We start from the raw sequence: 23,730 nt of genomic DNA, 5'->3' as shown, positions 1-23,730 counted from the left end.
ATTTCCTTTTACACAAAGTCCATTAGAACTTTTTTCGACTTTATTTGCGAATGGAATCGACAGGACGAGATGAAATTCGTTTAATCTTCGAATTTCTGTCCATCGGTTTTTATACAGAAAGCTTCGGCTACGTTGCGCCGGATACTCACCAATGGTTATTATGTAAGAAGGAAAAATAAAACGGAAGTAGTACCTCACTATTCGAAATGGAAAACATTTTTTTTTTTTTTTTTTTTTAACGATGTACGAAAGAGGATAATTACGAGGGAATCGTTTCATTTCTTTCATTCTAAAGTAAAATCAGATAATAATGTCATAATTTTATTATCTAATTGTATATAAGTCACCAACTATTTCACAAGCTTGATATCGATATCTTTTTACTTAATTTTATATTTTTTATTTAAATAATATATAAAAAAGATGTAACTTAAAAAGTAATTATATTTGATTAAATAAACAAGAGGAAAACCACTTTTTTGCGATATTTTCATTTATGGAAAAAAAGTGTATAAACCAATTTTTTAAAACTCATAAAAGAGAAATATTCTCCAATTCATATTTAAAAAGTTTGAAGGCCATGTTACTTCAGTGATAAATATAAAAAATATATGAACAATAACTACAGTAAGAATACTGTCCTAACTATATACGTAAAACAGGAATCTACTTTTATGAGTTAAAAAAGGAACTTGACTAAAACTTCTTCGTTACTGACTAATAATAACATAGGGATCTACTTTCTATCAGCTGATAATCAATAAATCTACTTCACCTATGCTCGGTAAAATAGAAATCCTCGTTATCTACTGGTAGTAAATAGATTAGATTATTAAAACGTAACATTGTAAGCACACAAATATAGAACGAGTGTATGATACAGAATTAGAAAACTTATTAAAAAAAGAACATAAAGTGGAAAAAAACAAAAGTTATAGACAAGAAACAAAATTACTATCGAATTTATGAATTAGAGCCTGTACATTTTAAGAGTATTTTTTATTTAAATATTTAAATGAATTTGTTGAACAACCACCACCAATTATATATAAATCACTTGCACCATATAATTTTATTAATATTATTTTTATTAATTTTCTTTCATTAGATTTTCTTTAGCATCTTCAAACGGTTCATCATTAATTGCCATTGCAATTTTCATATCTTCTAACATCGTGATATGATCGCCATTAACAATGTGTACTTCTACTTTACCTTCAGTTATCTAAAAATAACAATATTTTATAATAAATAAGTATTATTTTTATGATCTATAGGAATTTTTACAACTTACTTTCTGCAATTCATAATCATATGGAATATGTTGTACAGATGATACCAATGGCTTACATAATGTTATTGGTGATTTTATATATGGCATTGGTTTCGGATTATATTTTATAGTTGCTTGCAATCTCACATAATATGAGAGAATGGCATTTTTTTGATTTTGTTCCAAATCTAATTGCTTATGCTCAGGATATAAAACATTAAAGAATGTATTTACTTTTTCATTCCACGTTTTGCATTTTTCTAATTCTAGTGCCAACTATAAAGTAATGTTTAGAAATTAGTGTTTGCAAAAAAGAAAAAGAAAAAATGTCTTTTAGAAAAATAATGACGAACTTGTTTACTGTTAACAGGTGTGAATGTATTCATGATGTTAAGCAGAACTTTGCTTTCTAATTCTTCCTCCAGTGATGTATTTAAGCGTTGCTTTATAAGTGTTTTTAATTGCAAAGGAGCACCATCTATCAAAATTAGTCGACCATTAAATCCTTTGGCTTCTATCTTTCGTGTAAGTTCAATAGTAATAAGCGATCCAAAGGAATATCCGACTAATATGAAATCTCTTTGATCCTTAAGTTTTTCTAATATATACTATAATATGTAAATTATATACTATGTTAATGCATAAGGTTCAATAATATTTAATATTTTTTTGTAGTAAAAGAATATACCGGTAGAAGTGAATTAGCCATCTCTTCTACAGTCTTTAATTCATAATTTGCAGCCAGTTGGAAACAAGTCGCAGGTGATTTAATTTTTGATTCTAATGTTTGGAAAACTTTGCCATAACCTTCAATTCCTGGAATGAAGAAAATCTCCTTCCGACCTTTCTCTGATTTAGTTTTGAGCGGAACAGTTATTTCGGCGGAAAGTATTTCGCCGAACAATTGCATCAACATCATTCTATCACCTATTATTTCTTCTGTAGTACTTACATTACGATTGCTATTATCTGCCTGATTGTTATTTATTACCATAAGTTTGGCCAAATTTAAGTTTCGAATATCTGCTGCTGTGAGATATATTTCATGTTCACGTTCTAATGTCTGTTTTATTTCTACAGCCATCATAGAATCCATTCCAAGTTCAGCCAAGGAAATCTGTTGACTGATAGTCTTTAAGTCTTTAATACCTACAATTAAAAATTCGTACTTTCAACAAGATAAGACAGTTAAAGTAGGTATATCATCAAATTATTAAATTTAATAATAATAATGATAATAATAAACATAATTTTTAGACAAAACTTACCCATAATGTTTAAGACAGAATCTATAACATTATTCGCATTACTATCTGTTCGTTTTTCAGCAATTACCATACTAGAAACTATAGGTTTATTTTGTGTCAAGAATCTATTGAGTTCTTGTAAACATGACATTATTCTTTGTTGTTTGGTACCACAGATAATAAATTCCTTATCATTGTTCTGCATATCTGCAAGAATACCGACATCTCCGATCGCTCCCCATTGAATAGCTAATCCAGGTAAACCTTCTTCTACTCTTTTTTCACATATTCTTTCCATGATGGAATTAGCCATACTATAATTTGTTTGGCCGGCATTTCCTCTTCCGGACGAGACAGAAGAGAAGACCACGAAATGTCGAAGATCCGGACATAATTTCCTAGTTATTTGGTCCAAGTGTTTCGTGGTCCAAACCTTTCCTTTGAAAGATTCTTCAAAAGTTTCCGGCGTTTGATTTCTACAAATACCGTCTTTCAAAGAAACCAGAAGATTGAACACACCATCAACGGGACCTTTATCTATCGCTGTTCTCACGATAAGCTCGCAATCTTTCTGTTTAGCCGAATCGAGACCGACGAGAATCTTAATATTCACGCCGTATGATTCCCATATTTTAATTCTCATGCGTTGATAACCATTTTTTATACCATTTCGCGAGGTAATTATAATATTTTTAGCATTTCGGAGGATCAACCAATCGATTAATTCTATACCAAAACCTCCCAAGCCACCAAGAATTATATAACTTTTGTTCGGAAGACATCTATAAAAAGATTCAGCCAATATGGGTGAATCCAATGGTTGATTCTCTTCGTAAATCTTTATGAGTACCTACGACATTTAAAGCGGATTTCTGGTTATTTTAATTTAACATGATTCCAGCAAAAGCAAATTCAAACGACGAACGTCAACTTACTTTTCCAATATGTTTTCCAGCTGCCATGAATCTAAGTGCTTCCTCTACTTTGTCTTTGCCGAAGACTTTTCTAACAATCGGTTTAATAACTCCCTCCTTAATAAGTTTGTTTAATATTGAACTAATTTCGTTTTTGACCTCGTCCATTGTTTCCATAATTTTATCTAACATTATGGCATGAAAACTGATTCCCTTCTTGATAAAGATATTTTTGTTTAATTCATTATTCATTTGTAGGTCAAACTTTCCAATTTCTAAAAATCGTCCATTATGGGCCAAACAACGTAGAGATGCTAAAAGTTTCTCTTCCGCTAAAGAATTTAGAACTATGTCTACACCTACACCATTGGTTTGTTGCAAAATCATTTTTTCAAAACTAGTATCTCGAGAATTTCCAATATGATTATCATCGATACTAGGGAATGTTTCTTTAATAAATTTACGTTTTTCTGGTGTACCGACGGTAATAAATATTTCACAGCCTTCATGAAGAGCTAAGTTAATCGCGGCTTGGCCAATACCACCAGCACCCGAATGGATAAGTATTTTGTCACCCTTCTTCATTTCTCCATTAATATAAAGTGCATCGATACATGTGCAATATATACATGGTACTGTCGCTGCTTCCTCTAAACTCCAATGTTCAGGTACGGTCCAAGAAAAAGTATCATCCATGTGACAAAAATTTGATAGACATCTGAAAAAATATTATTTACATTTTCTTTTATTTTCTATTAATTTATACACGATATTAAATATCAACCTTGTAATTTTTAATCAGTTCACCTATTTTGATTAAACCCTATAACACGACGACCAGTGATACCGATTCCGCTATATTCAAATCCAATTATGTGATCTAATTCTCTTCTATCGTTGATTGTTGGTTCTGATGTTATTTTACCAGTTGCCAACATCACATCTTTAAAATTTAAAGATGCATAATGAATGCGAACAAGATTTGTATTTTTATAGTTCTTCGTAATTGGACCCTCAACCCAACGTATCGAACTTAAATCTCCACGTGACTATTAAAAAATTTTGTACGAATATTATTGTATTACTTCGTGAAATGTGCTGATAATTTGATATAATGTCTTCGCATACCAATTGAGTAATGATGGCATGATGGGTAGATTTGGGTTCGGAAGGTGGAAGTAGATAATGTCTATATGATCCCCAAACGTTTCCTGGTCGTAAAACGTTGATAATAAGATCCATTTCGAGTTGTTCGGAGTAAAGGGGTAATTTAAAAGAAAATTTCGGAGCCTTGAGATCTTGAATTAAAACGACTCGGAAAATTTCACCACCAGGTTCTTTACGTAAGCAATTAATGAATCCTAAGAGACCAGATTCGAAGTTTCCTTCCTCATAAAGTATTACTCTCGTGTTACTCATATCATGTTCGTTTTCTTTGGCAAGTACAGTTTGCACTTGTTGCAACCAATTATAATCATTACTATTAACATTAATAAACAAAATATTTTTCGGAGTATTCCTCATCTTCCTTAATAATATCCAAGATTCTTCGGAGGTACGTTTTTCTAAAACTATACGTAATTGAAACTCATTTAAAATCGAAAGGTCCAAAGGTGTATTTATTTTTTCACGCGATAAAAGAAAAGCTTGATCTTTTATAGATTTCAAAAGTTGTTTTAAGTTCTCCTTCTTCTCTTTGGTTAACAAAGCATACCCAATTGCTAATGGCACGTTATCAATCGATTGTATCTTATCCAAGTCAGAAACTGTGACATCTTTAAGAATATCTTTCTCGTCAAATTTGTTTGCTGGTGCAAATACATTAATGTTTGCTTGAATCAAAGGTACATTTTCTAAAATGTTTAAAAGTAACGGAGAAACAAGTTTCTCTGCTGATATATTGTCATTATCCTCAACGAGTTCTATTATCTTTATATTAATGATTGGTAGATTCTCCAAAATAATGTGCATAGATAACGTTAATATTTCTTCTAATGACACTTCCTTTTTATCGCGATATGCAATGAATTTATGTTCTTCGACAATTGGATAATTAATAAATTTTCGAGCAATCACACTACTTCTAATATGATGCATTTCCACACCCCCTGCTGTTATCACATCAATGTTTTTGAATAATCGTACAGGTATATCTGAAATGAGAAAATCGTCATTATGAGTAATTTATATAATCGATAAACTTCATATTGTATTGACAATAAATATTTACATTGTTTATCAGTCGTCAAATTTTGAAGATATTCTTGATGAAGTTTAATATCTATTATCAATTTTTTAATTCCAGTCGGTACAAATAAACTTCTAGTATCTAAAGTGATGATTTTCATCTGTAATATGTTATCCATGAACGCCACCCAATTCTTTTTCCATTCGATATATCCTTTAGTTCCTGAAATTGACATACTTTGCACGCTTTTGAAGACGCCGCTATATTGATAACCACGTAGTTTCAACTCTTTGTAGAAATCTTCCGCACTTAATTCTTCTTCCTCGTTATTAATATTTTTTTTTATCATCTCAGGAGATATCTTTTCCTTCGATAAGTTTGTTGCAAGATGAATTACTCCGGTAACAATAGCAGTACCCTTCTCGATCACTTCAAATTTACCGCTGCCTATTCATTTGTAGATCGACATATGTATATTAAATTCTTTAAAAAATAGTTTACACATGGTAGGAAACAGTTACCTTTTTGAATCATGACAGTCATTTCAATTTTGCCTTCTTTGGGAACGGTCGTAGCTCGGTTGAACTTTACATTTTCAAAGACAACGGACAATTCTAGATACAATTGTCCTATCATCATACCGAAAGTCTCCCAAACTAAACATAAATATCCTGTTGCAGGAAACAAGTTTCTGCCATCGATCACGTGACCCTGTACGTACTCAAAATCTTCATCGATGATCGATATTTCGATCATTCGTTCACCGGAAATAATTTTCTCTTGCATTTTGTAAGATGTTACGAACCAATCGTACAAATGTTCCCATCTAGACGTGATATAATATTGAACGTATATATTACATTTAAAAAGACCTTTCAATTATTACCCTTTTTCATTTTTTTTGCATCTACATAATTCTTACCTAATAAGTGGGGATATCATTGGAGTACCTCGACTGACAGGATATTCTACGGGTGGATATAATTTAGCAAGATCAAGTTGTATACCGGTGTTATAGAGCGTCCCTAATCCTTGTAGAAAAACTATCACGTTATCATCATTATCTCGCTGAGTTAATGCAATATTCGTTACGGTTGGTTGTAATGATCTGTTTAAAATCTCTTGTAGTAGTCCGTATGGTGCAATTTCAATGGTAACGGCATTGTTAGGGATAAGGGCTAAGGTTTCTACAAAAAGTACAGGTTTCAACAAATTATTGGTATGATACTCGGCCGATGAAAGTCGTGCAGCTGAGGTCGTCCATTCATCGCGTGCTATCGACGTGCTAAGCCATTTTTTACTTCGAGGCTTCGCTACTGGTATCACTTCTTTTAAATGTACCAAAAGTTTCTTTTTAGCTACTGCGATGTAACGACTATGACAAGGTATATTATTATTCGATACTTTTTCCATGACAATTTTGTTTGCCTGTTAAACATAAAAATATTACATGAACTAACTTAAAAAAAATCATTCTACGCAATTCTTTTCGTTAGCTGGATCCTAACTGGCTTAAAACGAACCTGCAGTTTTTCAACAAATGCTTTCATAGATTCGGCCGGTCCACTAATGGTTGAACTCTCAGGTTCATTGTGACATACGACATCGATATCAGCAGGACACAAATTTTTTATATCTTTGTAACCAAGCCTTACCGTGGCAACAGAACACATAGGTATTTTTGTTGTTGTCAAGGCTAATCCTTCGGAATATGCTGCTAATATCATTTCTTCCGCAGTGAAACATCCATCTGCGTATGCGCAACCAAGTTCACCAATAGAATGTCCGATTATATAGTCCGGTACTACACCCACAGAAGTTAGAAGATCTACCAAGCCGATCTACACAATTTTTTCCCGTTTATCAGATAAATGCTTAGATGTTATCAAATGAATGCTTAGACGTTATCGTAAATAGTAAAATATTTGTCAGCATTACCTGAATGGCAGCAATTCCAACAAACGTGTGTAAAATATTATCAAATATTGTATTATCTTTTTTAGTTAAAATTTCATAAATATTAAGCTTATGCGGTTTTAACACGGCGTCGCATTTCTCTATTGCTTTGGCAAATATAGGTAATCTTATCAAAGCTTGACCTAGTAAATTTCAAATTCTATACATTTAATCATTATAATGATTTTTATTTTTATAGATTTCAATGTTTACGAAAAAAGATTATAAGAACAATTTCCATACCCATTCCAGGCCACTGCGAGTTTATTCCAGAAAAAATGAAACATATTGGTTTCTTCCTATCAGAAACATTTTCAATCTTTCTTGGTTTCTTGTCAGATGATTTAAGGCCAGTTATCGTGTATGCACGATATAAATGACCTGATATTCCTTTAAGATGAACGTCATGAAGAAGACGAATAAATTCAACGTCTACCGGTCGATTGTCGATCTATGAAAAAGAATATTGTATTTACATAATTCTAACAAATGGTATGTTTCTTTCTTTCGTCTAAAATAACATTGATTCGCTTTCCGTACATTATTTAATATGGTTTCTACTGCTGCTTCGGTACGTCCCGAAACAGCTACAAGTCTAGGCAAATCATCGTTTGGCAATCCATTATTGATCTTTATTTTCGGATTTGATTTGAGTAAAATATGAGCATTAGCGCCACCAAAACCGAAAGAATTAATGGCTATGTATTCACCATCTAACGGAGTCTTTTCGGTAACAACTTTGATTCGTCCTTCTGTAAAAGCTTTCACAGATTTGCGTGGCTGAGTACAGTTAATATTTGGTGGTATTATACCCGACTCCAACGATATTATCGCCTGTAAAATATCAAGGATAATGAATAATTGTCTCGTCTTACGATTTAAACAATATTTTTACCTTAGCAATAGAACAAACGCCACTGGCTGGTTCAGTATGACCAATGTTTGATTTGATGGAACCGATTTTAAGAGGATTAGTTCTGTCTTTAGTGTAAATGTAATCTATAGAATTTACTTCTACAGGGTCACCGACTTTCGTTCCGGTACCATGAGCTTCCACATAAGAAACACAACTCGATGGTACACCACATTCTTTGTAAAATTTGTTGAGAAGAGTACTCTGCATTTTGTTAGAAGGAAACGTTATTCCCTCTTCTTTATAACCATCGCAATTTGTTTTCGCATAAATAACCGTAGCATAGATTCTTTTAGCACTTTTTTCTTTTTGCAAGAATGCTACAGCGACGGTTTCACTACGCGTGTAACCTGCTGCATTTTCATCGAAACACCTCGAATAACCATCCAGAGCCAATACCCCTGTTCGTGAAATCCAAGATTAAATATATGGTATAATATTTTCATGATAATTTGAAAAGAAATGACAAATTCTTTGAACGAGTTGGCATAATCAATACCTAAACGGCTAAATTGCAAAGACACGTATGGATGAAGACAAAGATTTGATCCGCCAACGATCGCGTAATCGCATTTTCCGCTACATATAGCCTTATAAGCATGTTCCATCGCATAAAGACTTGAACTGCATGCCGTATCAATGGTATATGCCGGTCCAGTTACACCCAACCAAGACGAAATATTGTTAGCCATCATATCTCTACTACAGCCCTTGATACCTAGGCCATTTGTCTACAATTAAAGAAAAAGAATTGTTCGTCTTATTTATCCGCACAAGTAATCGATGATCTATCATCCGATTGCTACCTGAAGTTTTTCAAAAAACCAAGTTTTCTCTGATTCAGAGAAACATGAACCTATGAATACACCTGTCTTTGTTCCCCGCAAATCTTTTGGATTAATTCCAGCATCTATGATAGCTTCGTAAGTATGTTCGAGCAACATTCTACTCATAGGATCCATCGAATGGGCTTGCTTAAAAATGATCCCAAAAAATGATGCATCGAATTTCTCAATGTTATTAATTTTGCCGCTTCTCTCTGGAATTTCTGGGTGACCTTATGAAAAGTAACGATAAATAAATATTAAAAAATGTTAGCTAGTTATTCCGTTGAATAAAATAAATCATGTACGTATAATTCATACCTAGTTTCCAACGACGTTCATCATTGGTGGTACAATCTTCACTATTAAAAATATTATTTTTTAATTCCTCCATATTATCGGATTCCGGAAATCTTCCAGCGAATCCGGAAATAACAACTTTCTCGCCTGGTTCTGGATTAGCATATTTGAAGAATTTGTACGATTCTTTTGGCTCCTTATACTCACTCATGATGTTTTGATATTTTTCCGGTTGAAATAGAATATAGAAATTCGAAACTAATCGTATCTTCACAATGACTGAAATCATTAGCACCGAATGTCCTTTTATACTTTAATAATGCTATATCCCTTCCAAGAAGTGTGTTATATCATACAAACTGACACTGGTGCTAAACCTATTCAAATAAAAATGTATATTAAATTGATCTTTGAACTACGTTTCTAGTCTGGTTAGTTAATGCATCGACTCTCTTCGATAACAAAAAAGTCAAATTTCATTATAATATTCTAAATATTTAATAACTAAAAATCTTAAATTTATATCTTATACAGCGTATCTATCATTATTTCCGAAAGTTTTCGTATCATAAGCGAGTAATGCATCATAAGATACAATTAATTTAAAAATAAAAATAGAGAAAGAGAATTTATAAAAAGAACTATCTTTTTATTTAGATTATGCGAATGTCTACTTGCATATTAATAGGATTTTACATTCAAATATATGGCATAAATTGTCAACAATGAAAGAGCGCTATTCAATGACAGAGAAGTCAAATTTCGTCGTAATATCTTGGCATACGGTGTTTACAAACCTCAATGAATATCATTATTGTATCAATAGTAACTTACATCAGAATGGAATACTTTTTATTATTCTATTTTATATATTTGATAATTCATATTTGACGAGATTCGATCGTGACGAATCTTAAAATCCTTTCTTTCCTTAGTTTTTTTTTTTTTTTTTTTTTTTTTTTTTTTTTTTTTTTTTTTTTTTTTTTTTTTTTTTTTTAATTATAAAGCTACTGCAGATACATGATGATTTAAATAATAATTCAATGATTTTATAATTAATAATAATGAAAGAGGAATGGAATTCATAAATATAACAAATTATAAAATATGTTTAATTGCAAAGCATTATTACTTTTGAAGAATGTTTAAATATAAAATGTTAATAGTAAGTAACATTTATATTTACAATATTTTGATAATAAAAAAACATTTAGTTGTAAAATTTTAATAATAAGAAATTTCATTTAGTAATAGTGTTATCATGGCGTTTTATTAAAGTATGTATATTATATATAATATATAAATATAATATTTATTTTTAACATTTTTAAATCATCGATCATTCAATGACATCGAAGAATTCATCATTGATTTAGACTTTTTTTTTACATAATTTATTCAATAATGAAATCTGTTGAAATTTTCCTGAAAAAAAGCTTTTACTCACTCGGGATTCGAACTTGAGCCACTAGATTTGTAACTCGGCGTGCTGACAACGTAACCACTTCATAGTATTGCACCTAAGTGCAAAATAAATAGAGAAAAATATATATAACTAATAAAAAAAGAAACTTGGCCGCATGAAGAAGTATAATACCCCAACATGTGGAATTAACAGCCGCAGTTTGACAACGCCTAATTTGAAAATCAATAATGCAAAGTTATCGTAAACAGATTAAAAAATATGTATTATTGACCATATATGTTAATTAAATGTTGAAATATTCAAATTACCCTATATAAGCATATTTATAATCCTATACAAGCAGTAGGAACTGTGAACTTATTTTTCACGAATTAATTTTCTCTTTAAGAACGTATGCTTTATAGTATTCATTTATCAAAATTATATGGATTTAGTAATTGTGATAATTGAATCAACTAAAAATTATAAATTTTAAAAGTTATAGTTATATTATATCTTGAGTGGACAGTGATCGTGAGGACATCTTTATAGCGTCTATGAATTATTGTATTCATCATGGCTTCAACGGGTTAGTGTTTAGTAAAAATTGATGTCTATGTTATTTTGTAAACACCATTTGGAGTTAGAAATGTTGTCATTAGTGTTGTTAGATTTTATTTTTTACAAATGTAGAAGTTTTCAATTGATTTCTGGCATGCAAGAAACCTGATTTTTTCATGCTCGTGTTCCAAGTGTTTTTGACATTTCACATTTTTCTTTTATGTTTTAATAACGTTTAATAAAAGTAATATTTTATCTTTAGAGTCTTTGGTATGCGATACGCTCGATTTAAGCGGTCAAGGTCTTAAAAAGCTTGCTCGATGCCCATCTGATGCTGAAATCAGTACATTAATCTTAGATGACAATGAGCTTCAACGTCTTGATAATCTTGATTCATATCACAGAATTAACAAGGTATTTGTTATTGTATTAACAAACTGTCATAATAACATCAAATACATTATACAGTAACATTATACATTATATAATAACATTATAATAATATTAAATTTAATTATGTTAATATCCTTCTCGCTACAAGCTTTGTTATTTGGTTATTTGGTATAATAAATGTGAATTTGTCTTGATTTAATATCTAATATGAAACATAATAAAATAAATTAATAAATTTCAGCTTTCAATAGTAAGAAACCAATTATTACGAATGTATGGTGTATCAAAATTACATAATCTTGTAACCCTTAATTTAGCTAATAATGGTATATTAACAATAGAGGGAATAAAAGATATGATAAACTTACAAACACTGTGTTTAGCAGGTAATAATATAAAGGTAAGTAACTTTATGTTGAATAAATATATGTTTTATAAATCATATGATAATGTTAATGAAACGGTTTCAGTCCATTGAACATTTACATTCAAATACTAAGTTGGAACATCTAGACTTATCTGAAAATAGTATCAGCCACATTTCTGATATTTCATATTTACGTAATCTTAAGGTATAAAATTTAAATACTTGATGTCTTAATCTTTTTTTAATCATAGTCGTTTGCATGTACTTTTATTTTTTTGTTCTTATTATATCTGTTATGTTTTAGGAACTTTTCTTGCATAATAATCGCATAATCACGTTACGGCAGTGTGAACGCTACTTACCCACCTCATTAGAAACATTTACATTAGCAAATAACAGCATTACTGATTTAAATGAAATGTCTCATTTAGCTAATTTAAAGAATTTGATCAATTTTTCAATTGCTAACAATCCATGTGTTAGTATAACAGGTAATAGTATGTATCCTTTCGATAGTAGCATAATTCTTGCTTATGTACTAACCAACACTTAGTGTGAATTAAATATATTTGTATGCAATTAAACACCCTATTTCTTGATATTACTTATAATTCTTAGAATTTTCATAAAATTTATTATGATATATTATCTGAGATTGCTAGATGCAAATGAAACATAAATACTGCTTTTAGTATTAAGGCAATAGTATATTCTTCTTAACACATAGTTTATAGTGGATTTGATTATCGTCCATTTGTTATCAATTGGTGTATGAGTCTCAAGTCAATTGATGGTTATGCAGTGGATCCTATAGAAAGGTAGGTATACATAGAAGTACATGCATTTCACATTAGCTGATAAAATAAAGTACAAATATTAAATAAAATGATTGATAACTTAATGGAATTAATCTTTACATAGTTTAAAAGCAGAATGGCTATATTCTCAAGGAAGAGGCAGACAATTTCGTGTTGGTGAGCATGCACTTCTTGCTCAATATTTAGCATCTGTCTGTCCCCTTTCAGGGGAATCTTTAGAGAATGAAACTGACAGGAAACTTAGGCTAATTTTGAGTAAAGCACAACACCACCAGCAGCAACTCAGTCAGCAGAGTGACACAGGAAGTGTACATAGCTTAAGTAGCGTCGGAGTAACTCCTTCTCCTGCTGCTAGACGTAGACTTAATCATAACAGGACAAGTTCTCCAAGAAGGCCTAGTGAGTTTAACATCATCTTATTATTTATATAATATTATATGCAAAATTCACATTTTTTGTTAGTAAAAATTACTAGGATTTGCTCTACCATTTTTAATTTATTATAGTAAGATGCAGCAATAGCAATAATATGTACGTACATCCTAGTCATAATCTGTTTTCTCTAGTTACACCAATGTTGACATACTATGAAGATAAATGCTTACAATCACCAAAATTTTATGAGGCAAAATACTGTGTCTGCCATTCACCTTGCAAAGGTACCCTGAGTCAAAGAGCAGATTTTAATATATATATTTATATATATATCTATGGTTACGTGGTACATGTGTGTAGGAATTTAAATAATAAATTAAAAGTACTTAGTATTTACAAATATATTTAAAATATTCGAATGTTGATAGATTCAAATACCAGTCACAAATTTAATATAACTTCAAGAAAAAATTTACCACAAAATGACCATCACATTTACTGTCTATATAATAATTCAATATTATCTATTAAATTTGAAAAAATATTTAATATTAAATCACTTTTCATTTTTTCATCCTACACACATCTGTATCTTTCAAGCATAGTACTTATTAAGCAGTTGCTTTTTTAGGCTTATAGAGCAAATGAATTTGGTGAATGAAAGCAAGAACAATGTTATAAGCTATCTAGGTGCATTTAACAATATAAAGATCAATATTTTATATAGTTCAACATTTCATCTACATTGTTTCATTTCAGTACATTAACTTAAATTACTGATGGTGGTTTCATTTGCACGCTTTTGCTAGCAATTGCTAGCAGTATATTATCCGAATGTATTATTATATTTATAGTTCATACTATACATTCCTAACGTTGTTACATTTTATTAGATTCATCAAGAAATTCTATAAGAATGAGGTCACCAGATAGAATGGTTTCCAGTTGCCATACAGATACTATGGTTTCTTCCTGTCATACTTTATTTAATAATGATCATGAATCATTGATGACGCAAAGTTTAGATCCAAATATGCTTTGTAATACTTTGAATAATAAAACAGCAAATAATTCTGGATTAGAAGATATGGAAGGTAAAACTAAAAATAAAATATAACATTTTTGATTTGCTCAAGTTAGAATTGTGTAAAAAGGAATTTTTATTTATAGAAACGTCAAGTCCTCTACAAGCTGCTACAAAACTAGTGCCAGTTCCAGAATCTCTAATGAGTCCAGATTTTCGGCCGCCTTCTGGATTATCGAAAGTTTTACCTAAAACTCCACCAAGTAAATTAAATTCACCATGCCAAGTAACTATTCCTGCAAAAGCTTCTACAGATGGAGATGCAAAGGCAATTCCTATAATAAACACAGTAAATCCTATGGCAAAAACGAATCTTGGTGCTTTGAAAGCAAATGCACTTCAGAAGAGTAATTCAGCAACAAATTGCTCTGTTGGAAAACCGAACATTGCCAAACCTGTTATTACAAATACTAATGGAAAGTGTCCTCACAGTGTGAAAATTAACAATTATGTACAGAGCAAAACATTACCTGCAAAACGTAATACCAAAAGTTCGCCCTATTTAGGAAGAAATATACAAAGACCTAAAAGTGCATGTGACAGAAATAAGTCTAGCTTAATAAAAAGGGGAAAGGATGGAGATGGAGATAATGTAGCACTTAGCAGTGACGAAGATAGCGAAGTATGTCAAGCAAAACTGGATAGCATTAGAAGTAGAGCAATACAGAGACGACAAGAGGATAGTAATAAAGATCAAGATCGTACAGAGAAAGCAGCAATTTGTATTCAAAGAATGTGGAGAGGCTATCATACTAGGAATCTTAATAAAAAAGCAACTACTATACTAAAGACTATTGAAATGATGAGAACAAATAAATATATTCAGTAAGTTATTATTTGTTTCTATATTGAATAACAATTTATTATATCAATGAATATATCATTGGCATTCTAGAAAATTATCTACTGATATGGAAGCAACAAGAACTGCATTGGAAAGTGAACATAAACTGCAATTGCTACAAATGCAAGCTATTAACGCATTATGGAAGAAGGTTGTCAGCTTACAACCTGGAGGTAGTCGCGAAAGTACGAGTAATGAAAGTGAAACTACTGTACAGCCAAATGCAGATGTTGTAACAAATCTAGCACAAACATGCAATTTATTACATACTCAGGTGAGTTAATATTATACCAATAATTCATATGACACAACAAAAAATAATTCGGTTACGTGTGTACAGGTACAACAATTACAAGATTCAATGTCGGAAATAAGACGGTGTATGTCAAGTATGCAACCAAAATCAATACTTGTTGATAATGGAGTTGCAACTCAAACAGAAATTTCAGCTGTTCATACACCTGCTGGTGAAGAAAATACATTTCCTTATGCTAGACCTAACAGACCACAATCTTTGCCAATACATCAAACAATACACGAGGGAAATGAAAATAAGAGCTTTGCGTCCAATTTAGTAGATAGTGTTCTTAAAAAAGTATCACAATCGACCGATACAACTGATGATGAGGTGAACACAGATATTTTAAATTCTAATGAAAATCAAGAACTTCTCAATTCCAATGAACATCCGGATATGTTCAAGAGCTGTGAAGAAATCATAGAGCCCGAATTTAGAGATGTGGTAGATAGTAAAATAACAAATGAATATGAAGGAATAATTGATAACACTGAGATCGGTGGTGAGGTCTGTGAAGAAACACTGTGCAAGGAATTACATAATCTTATTGAAACTGAAAATTCTGTTCCAAACGCAGATATGGAGAAACAAAATAATACCAACGAATTTCAAAAAGAAGCATTAAATGCTGATTAAACGTGGTGAATCCTATAGAGAATCTCTTATAATTGTATGTCTCGATAATAAGTTACAAAAAGTGAAATTAATTTTTTGAAAACATTGCTCTGTGTGCAGAATGATTGATAAATACGAAAACAAAATTGAATATTGTAAATAATTGAGAGGAAAAGCTCCTAATCATAGCCATAGTGACATATGATATGCGTAGTAGTAAATCGATGTATGTTCAGTAGCAGCGCTTTTTTTACCATTTTTAAAAAATGATGAAATATGCGATCAGGAATTAAAAAGCTGCCACACGTCCAATGATATAATAACATGGTTAAAGGAAAACTAAAAATATATACTTATAAGCAATTGTCATTGATCTAAAAGTTTAATTGCACTTATAAAGCAATTATGGAAGTTTTCCGTCCATGTATTTAAGTACAGGACATTTTATTAATGTACAAAATAAGCATTCCTAGCACTCAGTATTAAGAACCTCTTTTCTTTTAAAAAATGTAATAAAAAATCTGATTGTGTGTACAGGAAGAGCAATTCTGCACATTTGACATATTGATGGCTAATGCCTTTTGTCAATTTTCAGGAATAAGTAGCTATTGTGTATATGATGATAGAATTTTATTCACATAAACATTTTCCAAACTAGAAAATTAGATTTAACAAATTTATAATTACTACTTATTAATTATTTAATATTTATTCAATATTATTGATTCCACTGATGAGAATTTAGTATTATTATCATGAACGAAATGAATGGATTGTCAGTTAAATAGAGACATAAGACTTTTTTCTCTAGTCAATAGAATATATAGTTCACATATTTAAGCGTATTACTTATTAATTAATTATAGAATTGTTATGTAGGTATGCATGTTATATTGAAAATTAACAACCGATATTATATCAAGCAATAGAATTATATTTTGATTTTAATAATCTAGCATTAATACGTTTTTGCATATCTGTACACTTTTAACATGGTGATTGTAAGCACATAAATATAACAAGCAAGCACTGCTTTAAAAAAATATATATACTCAGAAGGAGTGGATATAAATTAGTTTTAATACTTCACGAATCTCATTTTTATATGTTTTGAGAATTTTCTTAGTATGACCATTTATAATTTATTGTATTTATTTAATACGATATAAAATATTAATTTACAATGTATTATTAATAGACGAAAAAAAGTATGTACATGGATTTGGATATATATAAAGTGATAAAATGTTAAGAACATCTTCCTCAGTGAAATATTTTTTATTTTTTTTTTTTTTAGTTTATATTTTATTTATACTTTTACTACGATATATTAAAAATAAAAAAAAAATCTTCACGTACATTGTCATAAATATTACAAGTAGTATTAATGCAAAGCAGTGTGTGCCTTGTTAGAACTATTCACTTGCTTTTCTATGTTTTGAGTTGCATGGTATTAGTTCACTATACAAATATAATCTAAAGTTTTAATATTCAGCATTAACTTGAACAGATAGAAATGAATAATCAAAGATCAAGAAAGTATATGAATTTATAAACATAAAAATTTGTATTTATTTTACACCCCAAATATTTTATTTACTTTGTAATTATACAAAGCACCTACAGTCTACTGAATCGTAGAAGTTGTGTATGTATACAGCACTTATTTCTTACAGACTATTTATTATTATATTTATGATTACAAGTAATTCAACAGTATGCAAATTTTTTAATGCGATAACATTTATGTTTCTTATAGTTGAAAAAACTATGTAATGCGAATTTATCTTTTTATACTAATTTGTACTTCAGACACATACCATAATTGTCATGTTTGTATTCATTACTATTATAAATCCTATTATCCTGACACAATATATTATTAAAATTACTATGTTAGTTTTTGAACATTCTTTGACAGGTGGCTTTTTCTACTGCTAAATAGGAATTCATCACCTTCTTTACTTTTTCAATTTCTTTTAAAATGTCTTTATTGTTGGGACATTCTGCAAGTGAATGTTTTAAGTCTGCCAAACCAGCTTCGTATTCATTTAGACCCATGTATGCTTGTCCTCTTCGAAAAAATGCCTTACCATTCGATGGATCTATTTCCAACACCTAAACATTATATTAAGATTAAATATAGAATGTAAATAACTTTTATATCAGGGAACCTACCTCATTACATAATTTAACTGTACTGCGATAATCTTTTTTTTTCAATTGTACAGCAGCTAGATTTAATATTGTTGTTACTTTAAGACCTGTTGCAGAATCACCTAAAGTGTCAGGCATATCACTCAATCTTATCATCCATTCATAATAACGCAATGCTTTTTTATACTTTCTGCCTGCATCTACATAATTCTTCATTGAAAAATAACTGTTTCCCGAATCTTTTATTTTTTTAATAACCTCTGAGACATACTTGTACTACAAATTTTGGTAATTACCAGAGCTTGATAACTTTATATAAAATTAAATAAAGGATGAAAAAATGACACCAATTACATTTATATCGAATAAATACTTACGGTTAGTCTATCAGTACACAATGCATAATCCCAGTCTTCTGGCCATGGAGTATATATATCTTCTGAACCATCATTTTCCTCCAGGTTCCAATTTTCTCCTCTTTTCAATTCTCCACAATTAATTATACAAATTTTCTGATGATGACAATAATAATACGTAGCGATGACAAAGATAAAATAGTATATGAATAGTTATAGCATAAGAGCATTACCTCAACAGGCAGATCCTTGACAACTGGTACATTATTAATTTCTGTTACTATTCCCATACCTTTTATAACTTTACCAAAAACTACATTAGTATTATCTAAATGTATGCAAGGAACAGTAGTGATGATGAACTGAGAACTATTGCTATCAGGATGACCTTCATTTACCATACTCAATAATCCTCCGTGCGAATGTGAAATTTGAAAAGATTCATCCTCAAAATGTGGACCATATATACTTTCACCGCCAGTTCCATCAAAATTAATAATATCTCCTCCTTGAATCATAAACTGAGGTATCACTGAAATCAAATTAAAAAAGTTAATACATAGAAGGATATGTGATTTAAAAATTAATACTACATACCTTTATGAAATATGGATCCTTTGTAATGTAATTTCTTATTATTAGTACCATTTCCCTTTTCTCCCGTACACAAAGCTCGAAAATTTTCCGCCGTTCGTGGTGTAACATCCTTAAATAGTTCTATCACAATTCTTCCCACTAAATCAGTATGAAATCACCAATATATAAGTAACACTAATGTTACAATCGTGAAAAGGCATAAATATTTACCAAGCATTAAACGTACGAGAACGACTTTATGAAAGACACTCAAATAATTGTTAATCGCGCGCCATAGAATGAAACAATCTTCCTTGTGCCGAAATTATTTAATTTCTATTCCCAAGTACCTTTTTCTGTTCCAATCGCAACATCTAGAAACACTAATGGATTCTTTTCGAACACATCCATTTGATCCTCCAAAGGACGTTTCATGTTTCATTTAACAAATTCGCAAATTAACAAAGTTTATAATAAAACTTATCATATGCAATTTCTTACAATTTCCATAACATTGATAACGATATTACATCCTAAGAATCAACCAATATAAACTAATGTCATAGACAAGTTATAAGATAGATTTAACATTCTATGAAATTGAATTATCTATGGTAAACAGTTTACTGTTGAATTTGCAATTCAATTAGAGTTCAAAGTTGATTGTAATTTAACAATTTCTCTTAAGTCTGCTGAATCATGGACGAAGTCAATGATCCACTTTGTCGATGAACATCATATTGAATTATTATTACTTTTTCTTTAGTAGGACAGATGGCAACATCATCGTACAAACGCAATAAAAAGAACAAGTTCTACCGTACAATGTAAAATGTAGGATAATGCATGCATGAGTTTTAATTCGATTTTTAATATTATATTACAAGTTAAATACATAATAACGTATATAATAAATAATAATAAGAATTACGTATTACAATTTGAATAATAAATTACAAAAAGAAAAAAAGAAAGAAAGGAAAGAGAGGCAGCGGGCAGGTCCCACCGAGATTTGAACTCGGATCGCTGGATTCAGAGTCCAGAATGCTAACCATTACACCATGAGACCTTCCGAATTGTGATTGTTTGAATTGTACAATAACAATACTTCATATATCTTTTCGTAAAAACTAAAAATGTCAAGTCATGTAACTGCGAAGAAATATATTTAAAATAAAATATATTATATTAATTTTTAATGTTTCTAAAAAGTGTAAATTTAAAATAAAATATATTATAATAATTTTTAATGTTTCTAAAAAATGTAAATTAATGTTTTCCAAAAGGATAAATTTGTTTAGGAAGAGGATTTAAAATAAGGATATGACGTTTTTTTCTTATTTTTTCTGATTATCCTTTTTTTCTCTTTCTTTCTATCTATAACGAAAAAATATTAATGAAATTGTTGAGAAAATGACGAATAATGCATAATGTTATGTATAATAATAATAATTTTTAATATATTGGTGTATAATATTGATCATTAACCTATACATATGAATTCAGCAGGAATTCTGTCTATATATATATAAATTATAATAACATGTATATATATATATATAAACAAGCAATTGTTTATTAGGATGTTATAAGAATCATATATAGTTAAATATCTATAAGCTATCTAGTGCTAGTGTGTATTACACAATATCACTATCAAAAGTTTTTCCCTCTGTACTTAATAATATTTTTTATTTTTTCAATATTCCTTTCTAAGCAATCCTCATACATTTGGGCCTTTAAACAATTCTTTCACTCATAATATCATACTTATGAGAAATACTTTTATTTATAGCACACATCATATATCTATTGATATCTTGGACAATATTGCACAAAACAATGCACAAATAATTTGTCTTTTGAAGCATTGTATGTGCTACTTGAACAATAAAAATGTACAGATTTTTTTCTACTTTATAACAATGGGTAGTGTGCGCAAACTAATTTTTCTTTGACTTCCTTGCTTTATTAATTTGCCTTATTACACTTATTTATTATTCCTGCTAAGAAGTGTACTTGGCAAATTATTTTGAAAATTTTTCTGTACTAGTTTATTACGATTGATTAATATAAGAGCTATATAAAGTATTGATTTTAATGGGTGTCGATTATATATTATACAAATACAACCCCAAATAGAAATGCTGCTTTTTTTCTAAAGCCAAGATGGGTAAAAGTGCATATTTAAAAACTTAATAGAAAAACAATAAGCGTTCCTGCGCACTACCAGAAAGTAGTCTCCATCCACGTTTAATATTCAAATACTGGATGATAGCGCGTACACAAATTAGAATACCTATAATGTAAAAATCCATTAGCGTATAATCATTTAATACAGAGATCATAAATTGTACTAACCAAATGCCATTATCAACCACCACAGCCATGAGTTCTCTCGCGAAGCAAGATCAGTAGAATGTTTAACAATCAATGTCCATTTTGTCAATGAAAGGCCAAAACCAGATAATGCTCCATAACGAGAAGCAATTGTATGACAGAAGCACATCAATAGAAGAAATCCAATCCAGTTGAATAAGAAAGCAACTATAACAAAAATTAAGATAATAAATATATTATTTTTACTAAGAATAAAAATAATCCAAAAGAAAAGAAGAAAATGTATTTTACCCAAGAATGCTGTAAAAAACATAAAATCAGTGCCAAGTAATCCGCTTTCTGGATCTCCTTCTGCAGCCTCTGTGTCTATAGCAAGAATTGTCAGTGGTTGTTGTTGTGGTCTGATACTACCAGGCTGTAAGAAGTACATGTAAAGATGATTAAATAATTAAAAAGAAATGCAAAAATTTATTATAAGATCTATGAAATTACCATATGTATTTGAGGATGAGGTTCTCCTTGTAATGTTTTTTCACGTTGTACTTCTTCATAGCTAGGTAGTTTTGTAGCTACCTCATAAGGAGGTGGAGCTGAAAAATCTGGTTTAGGTGGTGGTATTTCTTCACCCTCACCCTATTACATTATGTCATATATCATTATGTTATTTAAAGTTCATTTTATATTGTAATATATATTTTATATTGAATGGATATATTACCATTCTAGTCGTAACAGTAGCCTGGGCCACAGATGCGTTGTTGGAATGACCAAGCATACCTCCTTGTATAGCAGGCAGTGTCACAGTCAGCGAAGGTACTTCGTTATTTGGAGATGTTTCACCGCTTGTATCATCATTTGTTTGGGATGGCTAAAATATGGTGTCATAACATTCCACAAAAAATCGAAGCTTAATGTCTATATACAAAGCAATGAAATATTACTTTCTTTTTTCTTTCTTTCTCATAAAAGTATCGCAAAAGAGAACGCCAAATAAAAGACGTCAATTGTAAAATTATTCCAACGCACCTTTATGTTCTATTTGTTCTCTTTATTTTTTAATATGATTCATAGAAATACGATCATAATCTTTTACCCGTTTATAGAAACGAACTTTATGGCAGTGTAGGCATAGAAATTTTCATTTTACTATAGTAAAACAAGTGATGATCAACGAAGAGGAATGTGTGCATTTTTTACTTAGTCAACGCGTGTACTTAAATTCTGTGATGATATTTTTAGATTTTTCTTTTTTTTTTTTTTATGCATTAGGCAAAAACGTAAAGATGTTCGTCAAACGACAATGAAGTACAAAGCATCACGAGGAGTGAGTGATGTGTCCTCAAAAGATGAAATATTTACGGTGTCCCGCAACATTCATAACGTACCATATTGTAACGAATGTTACTATCCATTCCCAATCAGATTTGCACGAAACTTGTTAGCAATACTGTAATTTCGTGCGGAAAGTGAAAATTATTTTTAATTACGATAAATGCTGCTTGCAAAATAGGAAAAAATTCTCACAATCGATGGCTGACAGCTGGTAAGATTGCAAGCGCCGTGAATTTTATATTTTTTCTGCAGTCACGTCTATCATTTTTTCTTATATGTTTATCTCATATTTTTTCTATATGTTGAAAAATCTATTCCCATGCATGTTAGTTAATATCTGTCGTTTTTATAAAAGATCGAACGTATTTCAACCACGTAGTTTAATTGAAAATAAATTGAAAGTCATCTATATGTTTCATATACAAGTGCTACGCATTGTAAACGAGACTATAGGACGGGATTGTAGCGTACCGGAATTCATAATTTTACCGGAAGTTTACAAATTAGGAATATTTATATGTAATTTCAATATTTTTTCAACATTTTCAATATACATGCTTTATTTCAATGTATTAATTTAAAAAATTTTTTAGA

General features: G+C 30.2%; 4 protein-coding genes and 1 non-coding gene across 7 annotated transcripts; 1 reads left to right on the top strand and 4 right to left on the bottom strand.

Annotated features, from left to right (window-relative positions):
- Positions 1-1,070: 1,070 nt before the first annotated feature.
- On the bottom strand, positions 1,071-9,903 carry LOC122629201 (fatty acid synthase-like). Its single transcript, XM_043812336.1, has 19 exons — positions 9,637-9,903; positions 9,298-9,548; positions 8,991-9,222; positions 8,474-8,892; positions 8,119-8,412; positions 7,822-8,029; positions 7,561-7,721; positions 7,146-7,463; positions 6,545-7,050; positions 6,144-6,448; positions 5,665-6,069; positions 4,563-5,587; positions 4,242-4,483; positions 3,456-4,152; positions 2,542-3,370; positions 1,962-2,422; positions 1,627-1,881; positions 1,295-1,549; positions 1,071-1,225 (listed from the first exon to the last, which is right to left on the bottom strand). Exons 1-19 carry the CDS (start codon positions 9,824-9,826, stop codon positions 1,091-1,093), a joined length of 7,188 nt encoding a protein of 2,395 aa, XP_043668271.1. The 5' UTR covers positions 9,827-9,903; the 3' UTR covers positions 1,071-1,090.
- Positions 9,904-11,508: 1,605 nt separating this feature from the next.
- On the top strand, positions 11,509-17,939 carry LOC122629214 (centrosomal protein of 97 kDa). Of its 2 annotated transcripts, XM_043812368.1 has the most exons (12): positions 11,509-11,609; positions 11,844-11,995; positions 12,216-12,374; positions 12,445-12,546; positions 12,646-12,842; positions 13,076-13,159; positions 13,263-13,558; positions 13,726-13,818; positions 14,428-14,628; positions 14,705-15,443; positions 15,514-15,736; positions 15,803-17,939. In XM_043812368.1, exons 1-12 carry the CDS (start codon positions 11,597-11,599, stop codon positions 16,394-16,396), a joined length of 2,853 nt encoding a protein of 950 aa, XP_043668303.1. In that variant the 5' UTR covers positions 11,509-11,596; the 3' UTR covers positions 16,397-17,939. The 2 variants fall into 2 exon arrangements, with proteins under 2 accessions (XP_043668303.1, XP_043668304.1); XM_043812369.1 differs by lacking the exon at positions 13,726-13,818 and having other exon boundaries at positions 11,520-11,609.
- On the bottom strand, positions 17,920-20,203 carry LOC122629215 (peptidyl-prolyl cis-trans isomerase D). 2 transcript variants are annotated; one of them, XM_043812371.1, is made up of 6 exons: positions 19,696-20,203; positions 19,486-19,623; positions 19,122-19,420; positions 18,910-19,044; positions 18,554-18,808; positions 17,920-18,493 (listed from the first exon to the last, which is right to left on the bottom strand). In XM_043812371.1, exons 1-6 carry the CDS (start codon positions 19,700-19,702, stop codon positions 18,272-18,274), a joined length of 1,056 nt encoding a protein of 351 aa, XP_043668306.1. In that variant the 5' UTR covers positions 19,703-20,203; the 3' UTR covers positions 17,920-18,271. The 2 variants fall into 2 exon arrangements, with proteins under 2 accessions (XP_043668306.1, XP_043668305.1); XM_043812370.1 differs by having other exon boundaries at positions 19,815-20,203.
- Positions 20,204-20,461: 258 nt separating this feature from the next.
- Positions 20,462-20,533, bottom strand: Trnaq-cug. The gene has a single exon. It is a non-coding gene; the product is annotated as a tRNA-Gln (tRNA).
- Positions 20,534-21,014: 481 nt separating this feature from the next.
- Positions 21,015-23,386, bottom strand: LOC122629695 (NEDD4 family-interacting protein 1-like). The gene is made up of 6 exons (XM_043813425.1): positions 23,190-23,386; positions 22,523-22,672; positions 22,297-22,437; positions 22,096-22,219; positions 21,826-22,011; positions 21,015-21,763 (listed from the first exon to the last, which is right to left on the bottom strand). The coding sequence occupies exons 1-6, from the start codon at positions 23,214-23,216 to the stop codon at positions 21,660-21,662; spliced, it is 732 nt and encodes a 243-aa protein (XP_043669360.1). The 5' UTR covers positions 23,217-23,386; the 3' UTR covers positions 21,015-21,659.
- Positions 23,387-23,730: the final 344 nt, after the last annotated feature.

This window comes from Vespula pensylvanica, chromosome 5, assembly GCF_014466175.1.
Source record: "Vespula pensylvanica isolate Volc-1 chromosome 5, ASM1446617v1, whole genome shotgun sequence".
Classification (NCBI taxonomy): domain Eukaryota; kingdom Metazoa; phylum Arthropoda; class Insecta; order Hymenoptera; family Vespidae; genus Vespula; species Vespula pensylvanica.
Note: the sequence above shows the minus strand (reverse complement) of the source record. Positions and strands in the feature narration are given on the sequence as shown.

Excerpts from the sequence above, each read along its gene's own strand:
- LOC122629215 (XM_043812370.1), bottom strand. The coding sequence starts at position 19,899 with ATGAAACGTCCTTTGGAGGATCAAATGGATGTGTTCGAAAAGAATCCA. Across the intron at positions 19,421-19,485 it reads AGGATCCATATTTCATAAAG|TGATACCTCAGTTTATGATT; the intron begins GTATGTAGTATT and ends ATTTGATTTCAG. Across the intron at positions 18,809-18,909 it reads TGTGTACTGATAGACTAACC|TACAAGTATGTCTCAGAGGT; the intron begins GTAAGTATTTAT and ends CAAAATTTGTAG.
- LOC122629201 (XM_043812336.1), bottom strand. The coding sequence starts at position 9,826 with ATGAGTGAGTATAAGGAGCCAAAAGAATCGTACAAATTCTTCAAATAT. Across the intron at positions 9,223-9,297 it reads GGTTTTTTGAAAAACTTCAG|ACAAATGGCCTAGGTATCAA; the intron begins GTAGCAATCGGA and ends CTTTAATTGTAG. Across the intron at positions 7,722-7,821 it reads CTCGCAGTGGCCTGGAATGG|GTCAAGCTTTGATAAGATTA; the intron begins GTATGGAAATTG and ends GAAATTTACTAG.
- LOC122629695 (XM_043813425.1), bottom strand. The coding sequence starts at position 23,216 with ATGGATAGTAACATTCGTTACAATATG. Across the intron at positions 22,220-22,296 it reads CTCATCCTCAAATACATATG|CCTGGTAGTATCAGACCACA; the intron begins GTAATTTCATAG and ends TACTTCTTACAG. Across the intron at positions 22,012-22,095 it reads GTTTTTTACAGCATTCTTGG|TTGCTTTCTTATTCAACTGG; the intron begins GTAAAATACATT and ends TTTTTGTTATAG.
- LOC122629214 (XM_043812368.1), top strand. Across the intron at positions 13,819-14,427 it reads CTGCCATTCACCTTGCAAAG|ATTCATCAAGAAATTCTATA; the intron begins GTACCCTGAGTC and ends ACATTTTATTAG. Across the intron at positions 15,737-15,802 it reads GCAATTTATTACATACTCAG|GTACAACAATTACAAGATTC; the intron begins GTGAGTTAATAT and ends ACGTGTGTACAG.